The sequence below is a fragment of the Triplophysa dalaica genome, chromosome 16 (genome assembly GCF_015846415.1).
Source record: "Triplophysa dalaica isolate WHDGS20190420 chromosome 16, ASM1584641v1, whole genome shotgun sequence".
NCBI classification, from domain to species: Eukaryota; Metazoa; Chordata; class Actinopteri; order Cypriniformes; family Nemacheilidae; genus Triplophysa; species Triplophysa dalaica.
The window spans coordinates 604,969-616,399 of NC_079557.1; the positions used below are offsets into that span (position 1 = coordinate 604,969).

The following is an 11,431-nucleotide window of genomic DNA, read 5'->3' on the forward strand; positions in this document are numbered from 1 at the left end:
CTCGTCTGTATCCACGCCTCGTCTGTATCCACGCCTCGTCTGTATCCACGCCTCGTCTGTATCCACGCCTCGTCTGTATCCACGCCTCGTCTGTATCCACGCCTCGTCTGTATCCACGCCTCGTCTGTATCCACGCCTCGTCTGTATCCACGCTTCCTGTTAAAGTTACCTTGTCTTCCTTGTCACATTGTTCCTGTTTCCTCCAGTTGTAGTAAGTGTCAGTTTAGTGTTTGTCTCAAGTGTTTTGTAGTCTAGTAAGTCAGTGTTTGTTGTTAAAGTTATATATTCCTGTCCTGTTTCCCCCCTCGTGGGTTTTTGTTTTGCCTGTTGTGTTAGTGTTATTTGTAAAATAAACCCTTTACCACCTTTACCGTCTGTGTCTGCCTGCATTTGGGTTCCCACGCCATGTCTTCCCGTGGTTATCATGACAATGTGTGTGTTTAAAATTCACTTGGTAGAAAGAGCAATAAAAGCTGTTCCCTTCATTTGGAGTGATGTTTTGGGAGGTGTGTCAGTAAACCCTATTGTCATTGTCTAAGTAAAGTCAACAATAAACATGAAAATCCAGCATGTCTGTGTGGCTAGATACAAAACATTGTGTTTCAACTGAACTCATTTTAACATAGTATTAATTTATGGGCTGTTAGGATATAATTAGTCAACGATACAGTTAACACTTTAAAAGAAACAAATCATGTGAGTAATGATATAATGATGGTCTTCATTGTCACGTCACTCTTTCCCACATGAAGTAAAAGAACACAAAGTGTATGACAGATGAATTCTTTTACTTTTATTTCAAAATGTCAATAACTGCTGTACTGTAGGTGTGTATGAACATACAGATCCATCTGTTTATAATCAACACACACTTATTAAACAACCTTTAACTACACAGTGACCTGCGTCTCTATTCATCTGTACAAAAATCTTTATGAAATCATTTCTCATGCATTTGATGAAATCTGCTGCCGTCTCTTGACGCTGTTGTTTAAATCACTCTTCTCAGACTGGATCTACAGAGCAGTATCTTCTTCCAGTTTCCCTCCTGAAAACACATCATCATCCTCATCATCATCCTCATCATCATCATCATCATCATCATCACAATGTTCATATTTGTGTCTGATCATGAGTGTTTGTCACCTGATGTGTGTGTGTTTCTGATGTAGATGTGAAAACCTCCCAACAGAAGCAACAGAATCATCATCTGAAGACTCCACACAATCACAAACACCACTGACCCTGAATCTAGACACAAACACAAGCACACAAACACACATCATCATAAGATTGATTATCATCTTATCTTCATATCCTAAGTATTTTTTAACTATTCCTGTCCTTAAGACTTTCAGCTCTAATCAATAAAGCAGGTCTGAGGATCAGAGTTGAACACCGACTGTAGGTCTTAATTCAACATGAAATCTGTGTGCACAACACTCACACTTCTGTTATGACTGCGTGAAGGTGAGATTACTGTCAGAGAGAATAGTGCAACCATGATATTGGTCAGTGCTGAGGTCACAGTGACAGTCGTTGATTCTGTAAATCACAATCCGGTCATCGTCTCTGTCATGTTGTGATCTCTTGTTGCTGTTGTGTGAGTAAATGTGTAAGTCTCACCAGTTCAGTAGTTTAGAGTAATGCTCTATGATGGTTATATATGAAATATCAACTTGATTGGACACATGGACCAAACCTCAACCTCCTGAATCCACATGTCAGATCATTGAAGACACATCATCTGCTAGTATATTTCACCACTGACACATATGACAAATTCATTTAATTTTATTCTAGAAGCCTACAGTGGATGTTTTTTCTGATGTCTTGATAAAATGTGAAATTGACTTTTATTTCTCTCTCTCTGCTGCATTTGAGTCACCAGCTATTTTATCTGTTTGTGATTACATATCTACCTAAAGAACACCTGTAAGATAACTTTATTTCTCTCTGAGATGATAACTGTACACCGCTCAGTGAATGACACACTTCAGACTTTACTTTTGTTATCAGTAAACACTATGCAGTAAACACTGTGCAGAAAGAGCTGTTTATGAAGAGAGATGATGAATATGAGAGTTACTGTACCTTTAACATTCATCTGAAGTTCTGCAGATGTTTCTGAGCCAGTCGAGTCAGTAAGTACTATTGTGTATCTGCCTGAATCTTCTCTGATCACATTATTTATAATCACAGTACCATTAATGATCATGACATCAGATCTGCTCTTGTAAAGATCACAAGTATTCTCTTTAATCTTGTCATTTTTAATTTTACATGTTGGATCAACTGTTCTGTCGCCTGTTTTGAGATGTTGTATATAAGCGTCATAGTGTTGAGACTCTGGATCCATCTGCAGAGAGAGTTTGTGTCCCAGAACTGCATAACAGATTTCTGTCTGATTAAACCTGCACATCTGATCCTCACCTACACAACACAAACACACAACACCACAGCTGATTTACACACAACAAACATGTGATATTTAAATGTTGATGAGATGAGTTTCATTCACATGAGATCATCTGGAACATCAGCAGCATCAGTCCAAACATCAACAACATTACTCTGAACATCACACAACACAACACAACACACAGTCAACTCACTTCTGTCTCTGATCTGAACTGATGTGTGTCTCACAGCACTGACAGTTTTATGAGAAAGAGGAAGTTTTATTGCAACTAATGGTGAAAAGTTTCCAGTAATAGACTTTATAATGAGACACACAAATGAACTTCTTTTAAGTACATCAAAGGGTTTCACTTCACAGACACAATTACTCTCTGCTGCATCCAGTATTCAAACAGACCAACCTCTGGAAAAGACAGCATTTGCTGGTCAGGTAGATTTTGAAGCATGGTAGCTGGTTTGTGCTGGTTCTGAGCTGGTTTAGGAGTTTAAGCAGCTCAGGACCAGTTTAAACCACCACAAACCAGCTACCATGCTTCAAAATCAACCTGATATTGATTCACATTTATGCATTTGGCAGACGCTTTTATTCAAAGCAACTTACATTTCATTGTACTATACTTTTTTTTCTAACTACAGTTGAAAGAAAAAGTATGTGTTTTTCTTTACAAACATTATACGTTTCCACTACCCCTCATAACTTTAAGTGTAATGCTGCTATTACATTGTTTACATTGCACTACAGGGCTGCCATTCATGACTGAACTGTACACACCAGTACTTCATGTATCTGCTCTATCGGACTGTTTACACACACACAGCATCATTTGCACTCTATACTGCTCACTTGCACACCAGGAATATTACACTGAATGCTAATTTGCACTAATGGACTACTCTCATAACTAGATTACCTCATCTAGTGCACTGTAACTTTCATAACTGCATTACCTCATTTACTGCACTGTAACTTCAATAACTGCACCAACTTCTCTACTGCACTGTAACTCATCTATTGCATAACTAACTGCATCTACTCATTTATTGCACTATAACTACAATAACTGCATTAACTCATCTACTGCACTGTGACCTTAATAACCGCATTAACGCATCTACTGCACTGTAACTTCAATAACTGCATTAACTCATCTACTGCACTGTAACTTTAATAACTGCATTAACTCATCTACTGCACTGTAACTTTAATAACTGCATTAACTCATCTACTGCACTGTAACTTTAATAACTGCATTAACTCATCTACTGCACTGTAACTTTAATAAGGGCATTAACTCATCTACTGCACTGTAACTTTAATAAGGGCATTAACTCATCTACTGCACTGTAACTTTAATAACTACATTAACTCATCTACTGCACTGTAACTTTAATAACTGCATTAACTCATCTACTGCACTGTAACTTTAATAAGGGCATTAACTCATCTACTGCACTGTAACTTTAATAACTGCATTAACTCATCTACTGCACTGTAACTTTAATAAGGGCATTAACTCATCTACTGCACTGTAACTTTAATAAGGGCATTAACTCATCTACTGCACTGTAACTTTAATAACTGCATTAACTCATCTACTGCACTGTGACCTTAATAACCGCATTAACGCATCTACTGCACTGTAACTTCAATAACTGCATTAACTCATCTACTGCACTGTAACTTTAATAACTGCATTAACTCATCTACTGCACTGTAACTTCAATAACTGCATTAACTCATCTACTGCACTGTAACTTTAATAACTGCATTAACTCATCTACTGCACTGTAACTTCAATAACTGCATTTACTCATCTACTGCACTGTAACTTCAATAACTGCATTAACTCATCTACTGCACTGTAACTTTAATAACTGCATTAACTCATCTACTGCACTGTAACTTTAATAACTGCATTAACTCATCTACTGCACTGTAACTTCAATAACTGCATTAACTCATCTACTGCACTGTAACTTTAATAACTGCATTAACTCATCTACTGCACTGTAACTTCAATAACTGCATTAACTCATCTACTGCACTGTAACTTCAATAACTGCATTAACTCATCTACTGCACTGTAAATGTATAACTGCATCTACTCAGCACTATAACTTCAATAACTCATGTACTGCACTGTAACTTTAATAACCGCATCAACTCATCTATTGCACTGTAACTTTAATAGCTAATGTCTGTAACTAATGCACACTCAAGTCACTTGCACTATTGTATAGTCTATATTGTTATCTGTTCATAACCACCTGTACATTAATGTTCACAGTATATAGCCTTCTGTCTATATTGTTCATAGTACATACCGACTGTCACATTTTCATAGTACATGCCCATTGTATAGTATTTTCCTAATATTGTATTCTGTATTTATTCACACTGTATATCCTGCACTTGCTAATTGCACTTCTGGTTAGACCTAAACTACATTTCGTTACACTGTACTTGTATATGTGTAATGACAATAAAGTTGATTCTAATCTAATCTAATCTAATGTGAACCCTTGGGGCTTACTTGGATTTCTTCATAAATTGGTCATAAAATGTGTTCTGATCTTCATCTAAGTCACAACAATAGAGAAACACAGTCTGCTTAAACTAATACCGCACAAACATTATACGTTTTCATGTTTTTATTGAACACAACATGTAAACATTCATAGTGCAGGGTGGAAAAAGTATGTGAACCCTAGGCTAATGACTTCTCCAAGAGCTAATTGGAGCCAGGAGTCAGCCAACCTGGGGTCCAATCAATGTGATGAGATTGGATGTGTTGATTAAAGCTGGCCTGTCCAATAAAAAACACACACCAGTTTTGAGTTTGCTGTTCTGAAGAAGCGTTGTCTGATGTGAACCATGCCTCACACAAAAGAGCTCTCAGAAGACCTACGATCAAGAATTGTTGACTTACATAAAGCTGGAAAGGGCTACAAAAGTATATCTAAAAGCCTTGATGTCCATGTGTCCACGGTAAGACAGATTGTCTACAAATGGAGAAAGTTCAGCACTGTTGCTACACTCCCTAGGCGTGGTTGTCCTGTAAAGATGACTGCAAGAGCACAGCGCAGAATGCTCAATGAGGTGAAGAAGAATCCTAGAGTGTCAGCTAAACACTTACAGAAATCTCTGGCACATGCTAACATTTTTGTTGACAAATCTACAATAAAGAAAACATTAAACAAGAATGGACTTCATGGGAGGACACCACGGAGGAAGCCACTGCTGTCAAAAAAAAACATTGCAGCACGTTTGAAGTTTGCAAAAGAGCACCTGGATGTTCCACAGCACTACTGGCAAAACATTCTGTGGACAGATGAAACCAAAATTGAGTTGTTTGGAAAGAACACACAACGCTATGTGTGGAGAACAAAAGGCACAGCACACTAACATCAAAACCTCATCCCAACTGTGAAATTTGGTGGAAAGGGGAACATGGTTTGGGTTTGCTTTGCTGCCTCAGGCCCTGGACGGATTACTGTCATCGATGGAAAAATGAATTCCAAAGTTTATCAAGACATTTTGCAGGAAAACTTAAGACCATCTGTCCGCCAACTGAAGCTTAACAGAGGATGGACGATGCAACAGGACAACGACCCAAAGCTTAGAAGTAAATCAAGAACAGAATGGCTTCAACAGAAGAAAATACGCCTTCTGGAGTGGCCCAGTCAGAGTCCTGACCTCAACCCGATTGAGATGCTGTGGCATGACCTCAAGAGAGCGATTCACACCAGACATCCCAAGAATATTGCTGAACTGAAACACTTTTGTAAAGAGGAATGGTCCAAAATTTCTCCTGACCGTTGTGCAGGTCTGATCTGCAACTATAGGAAACATTTGGTTGAGGTTATTGCTGCCAAAGGAGGGTCAACCAGTTATTAAACCCAAAGGTTCACATACTTTTTCCACCCTGCACTATGAATGTTTACATGTTGTGTTCAATGAAAACGTATAATGTTTGTGCGGTATCAGTTTAAACAGACTGTGTTTCTCTATTGTTGTGACTTAGATGAAGATCAGAACACATTTTATGACCAATTTATGAAGAAATCCAAGTAAGCCCCAAGGGTTCACATACTTTTTCTTTCAACTGTATATGCAATCCCCTGGGAACGAACCCATGACCCATGGTCTTACCACTGAGCCACAGGAAAGCATGATATAATGATAATGTAGAAAAAAGCAGAGAAATGCATAAATGCATGATATGACATATCTACCTAAAGAACACCTGTAAGATAACTTTATTTCTCTCTGAGATGATAACTGTACACCGCTCAGTGAATGACACACTTCAGACTTTACTTTTGTTATCAGTAAACACTATGCAGTGAACACTGTGCAGAAAGAGCTGTTTATGAAGAAGAGAGATGATGAATATGAGAGTTACTGTACCTTTAACATTCATCTGAAGTTCTGCAGATGTTTCTGAGCCAGTCGAGTCAGTAAGTACTATTGTGTATCTGCCTGAATCTTCTCTGATCACATGATTTATAATCACAGCACCATTACTGATCATGACATCAGATCTGCTCTTGTAAAGATCACAAGTATTCTCTTTTATCTTGTCATTTTTAATTTTACATGTTGGATCAACTGTTTTGTTGCCTGTTTTGTGATGTTTTAATGTTGCGTCATAGCGTTGAGACTCTGGATCCATCTGCAGAGAGAGTTTGTGTCCCAGAACTGCATAACAGATTTCTGTCTGATTAAACCTGCACATCTGATCCTCACCTACACAACACAAACACACAACACCACAGCTGATTTACACACAACAAACATGTGATATTTAAATGTTGATGAGATGAGTTTCATTCACATGAGATCATCTGGAACATCAGCAGCATCAGTCCAAACATCAACAACATTACTCTGAACATCACACAACACAACACTACACAACACTACACACAGTCAACTCACTTCTGTCTCTCTCTGATCTGATCTGATGTGTGTCTCACACAGTGTTGGGTGTAACTAGTTACTAAGTAAGTAGTTACTGTAATTTAATTACTTTCCCGTGGAAAAAGTAAAGTAAGGGATTACTCGCATGTTTTCTGTAATTTAATCACAGTTACTTTTGATGTAATTAAACTAAATACTTTGTGAAATATATGAGTGTGCAATAGTGTAATCAAAGTCTTACTTTAAAATCTGTGCTTAAATGTATAATTCTCAAATTTGTAATACTTTGGTCAGTTAATAATATTATTTATTTGAATGAATTAAAGGAGCCGTTTCATGTCTTTCCTTGAATCACTGAACTAATCAAGGTCGATGTAGGATATAGAAAGTCATTAGTATTGAGTAACTAAATACTTTTTGGACAGAGTAATTTGGACAGTAATCTAATTACACTATTGAATATGTTATGAGTAACTAGTAATGAATTACTTTTTCAGAGTAACTTACCCAACACTGGTCTCACTGCACTGACAGTTTTATGAGAAAGAGGAAGTATTATTGCAACTAATGGTGAAAAGTTTCCAGTAATAGACTTTATAATGAGACACACAGATGAACTTCTTTAAAGTACATCATAGGGTTTCACTTCACAGACACAATTACTCTCTGCTCACATCAGGTGGTTCTTGGCCTCCATTATGGAAGCAAATAAGAGACATAATGTTTTGAAATTTAACAGTCTATGAATACTTGATTTTGAATTATTTTACTTTGGAAACCATGTATCTGAATTTATTTGTTTTGAATTGACCTCTATGAAATTTAAATATGAAAATTCTTGATTTCCAATTTAAAAACCTGAATTTAATGCTCACAAATTCAGATACAAAAAAAAAACTTTCAGAATTTCAGATAAAATACATTCAGATTGATCAAATTTGATTGCTCTTATTCAGATCTCAAATTTCAAGTTAATACTTTTCAAAGAAAACATCTGTCTAATTCGACTGCTCAAATTCAGATTGAAAAATTCAAGTTAAATATTCACATGATAACATCCGGGCTACCCAGGATAGGAAAAACAGTTGAGCCCAGAGCCCGTCTGCAATTGAACCGAACCATTGAACCGAACCAATGAACAGAACCAATGAACTGAACCAATGAACTGAACCAATGAACCGAACCGATGTCGAAAAATAATAATAATAATAGTTCCAAAAAATAATTAGCAACAACATACTTTTGTTCTGTAGAGTCTGATTGTACATAAACAGCAAACTTACCAGAGCGCCTTCGTTTTCCCTAGAAGTCATCTTCTTAACAGGTTTAATATCCGTGCCTTGACTTCTTCTTGGATCATGACAGACAGTCAGGTTGTCGTGCTCTGATAGGCCGCCCGACGTCGGTTCATTGGTTCGGTTCAATAGTTCGGTTCACTGGTTCGGTTCAATGGTTCGGTTCATTGGTTCGGTTCAATAGTTCGGTTCAATGGTTCGGTTCAATGGTTCGGTTCAATGGTTCGGTTCAATGGTTCGGTTCAATGGTTCGGTTCAATTGCAGACGGGCTCTGGGCTCAACTGTTTTTCCTATCCTGGGTAGCCCGGATGTTACCATGTGAATATTTAACTTGAATTTTTCGATCTGAATTTGAGCAGTCGAATTAGACATATGTTTTCTTTGAAAAGTATTAACTTGAAATTTGAGATCTGAATAAGAGCAATCAAATTTGATCAATCTGAATGTATTTTATCTGAAATTCTGTAATTTTTTTTTTTGTATCTGAATTTGTGAGCATTAAATTCAGGTTTTTAAATTGGAAATCAAGAATTTTCATATTTAAATTTCATAGAGGTCAATTCGAAACAAATAAATTCAGATACATGGTTTCCAAAGTAAAATAATTCAAAATCAAGTATTCATAGGCTGTTAAATTTCAAAACATTAGGTCTCTTATTTGCTTCCATGTCGTACATTAAAATTATTTAACGCACAGCTAGCTGTGGATTATCCCACTTATACCACGGTCATTTGTCAAGTTATAGCTGTTATTGATGTTTACAGTGTCATTTTTGATCAGAAAGGTGAAACAGACAGAGATTCTCGTCAGTTCATTTAAATCTGATCCAACTGACTGGAACGACCTGCATTAAACAGTTTTAAAGCACACATTCCAGCCAATCAGAATCCAGTATTCAAACAGACCAACCTCTGGAAAAGACAGCATTTGCTGGTCAGGTAGATTTTGAAGCATGGTAGCTGGTTTGTGCTGGTTCTGAGCTGGTTTAGGAGTTTAAGCAGCTCAGGACCAGTTTAAACCACCACAAACCAGCTACCATGCTTCAAAATCAACCTGATATTGATTCACATTTATGCATTTTGCAAACGCTTTTATTCAAAGCGACTTACATTGCATTGTAATATACTTTTTTTCTGACTATATGCAATCCCCTGGGATCGAACCCATGACCTATGGTCTTACCACTGAGCCACAGGAAAGTATGGTATAATGATAATGTAGAAAAAAGCAGAGAAATGCATAAATGTACCAAAACATGTGCAAATGTAGAAAATATTAAGAAAGTGTTTTTCTGATGTAACTAGATGATATGGAGGTTAATCGCTGAGTTATTTCATTTCTGATCTGAGAAATGCATCAAAGCAAGTGAAAAGAAAGCCTCTAGAAAAGTGTTTCATGTGCAGCAGCGTGTTGTTCATGTGTTAAACCACATGTTTACTGTTACACTTAATGTCTAGACACATCTCACACATTCGGTCACTTTTGAGAAACTTGCAGCCGTACACAACAGAAAATGTCACATTCAGTATGAACTAAAACTACATGTCTGAAAACACTTGATTCTCCAGAACAAAAGCAAAGGTCATCACTCAACAAACACTAATATCAGTTTTCTGTTGTTTACTGTAACAGCTGTTTAGAACTCAATGATGAGACCATGAGTACATCACAGTACACAAGTATAACACACTACTCTTCTATACAGGAATGAATATGAAAGACACAATTGAAATGTGACAGATTGTTATTTCATTCTCTTATAAATTGAAGATTAGGAGTTTTGTCGGTGGTTGTGTTTGAGTGAGAATAAAATTCATGTCATTTGAAAGTTAACATTAAATCATTGAAGTAATGAGAGATCGTTAAAAGTTTACATCACATCAAATACTGCTGTATATGTGTGAGGAGGTTTAATCCTCTTGTTATTAATATACAATGTGTTCACCATTTAATGAAGAAATCTTTTTGATTCATATTTAATATTTATGTGAACTTTACTCTTACAATATCTTTCTATATCAAATGTGTTTTCATATGGATAACAGTCAGTGTTGGGGAGCAGTTAACTAGATTTTTCAGGAGTTTGGGGATAGCTCAACTACTTTTATAACAGTAGCGGTGTAGTGCAACCAAAAGATTCCCTGCGTTCCATTCAGCATACTATCTGTCATAATAGTGTTTGAAAGTAGAATTAATATATCCAAAATCACTATAGTATGTTGAAAAGAGTATTCCAATGATTCCCGGAAGGTCGACTACTTCTATTAGAAATGCAATTCACACTCTGACAAATACACCTGGATTAAATAACAGGGATTACTTAATCCAGGATTAAATGTTTTTGGAGTGTTTTCTTAGATATGTTCTTTCTTCGCTTAGAAATAAAAATTAAGATATTTACTTTGTCATTTTTCTTTTATCTTTATATTTCTCTTGAATTTTCTCTTAGAACATTCTGGAGGGCCCCTGATCACAATTTGGAAATCCCTGGATTAAGTAACAGTAATAGAAAAAAGTAGGATAATAAACGTCATTTTTTCAGCGTGCTTGAGTACACCTGTATAATGATCATCACACTAACTTGCTTGTCCGTCTGTCAACAACTCAGTAGGGGTCCCTGGCGTGCGGAAAAAGTGTACGGAACACTGTCTACGTCACCTGTGGGCGCGGTCACTGTCAGGGCGTTACTGATTGGCAGAACAAAATGAAATGTTCCGCCTACTTCCTTCCTGCTCCAGCTGCAGATTTATCCTGAATATTTACGTCATCACAATCCACGGAAATAATGT

General features: G+C 36.8%; 1 protein-coding gene across 2 annotated transcripts; it reads right to left on the minus strand.

Annotated features, from left to right (window-relative positions):
- Positions 1 to 791: 791 nt before the first annotated feature.
- On the minus strand, positions 792 to 11,360 carry LOC130438216 (pregnancy-specific glycoprotein 22-like). Of its 2 annotated transcripts, none has more exons than XM_056770049.1 (5): positions 11,224 to 11,360; positions 6,833 to 7,171; positions 2,095 to 2,433; positions 1,147 to 1,251; positions 792 to 1,048 (listed from the first exon to the last, which is right to left on the minus strand). In XM_056770049.1, exons 2-5 carry the CDS (start codon positions 7,158 to 7,160, stop codon positions 1,017 to 1,019), a joined length of 804 nt encoding a protein of 267 aa, XP_056626027.1. In that variant the 5' UTR covers positions 7,161 to 7,171; positions 11,224 to 11,360; the 3' UTR covers positions 792 to 1,016. The 2 variants fall into 2 exon arrangements, with proteins under 2 accessions (XP_056626027.1, XP_056626026.1); XM_056770048.1 differs by lacking the exon at positions 11,224 to 11,360 and adding an exon at positions 7,260 to 7,363.
- Positions 11,361 to 11,431: the final 71 nt, after the last annotated feature.

Bases quoted from the DNA above. Each gene is read 5' to 3' on its own strand.
- LOC130438216 (XM_056770048.1), bottom strand. From the start codon at position 7,320: ATGTTCAGAGTAATGTTGTTGATGTTTGGACTGATGCTGCTGATGTTC. The intron at 1,252-2,094 runs GTACAGTAACTC...GTTTGTGTCTAG, and splicing joins ACTTCAGATGAATGTTAAAG to ATTCAGGGTCAGTGGTGTTT. The intron at 1,049-1,146 runs GTGACAAACACT...ATGTGTTTTCAG, and splicing joins CAGAAACACACACACATCAG to GAGGGAAACTGGAAGAAGAT.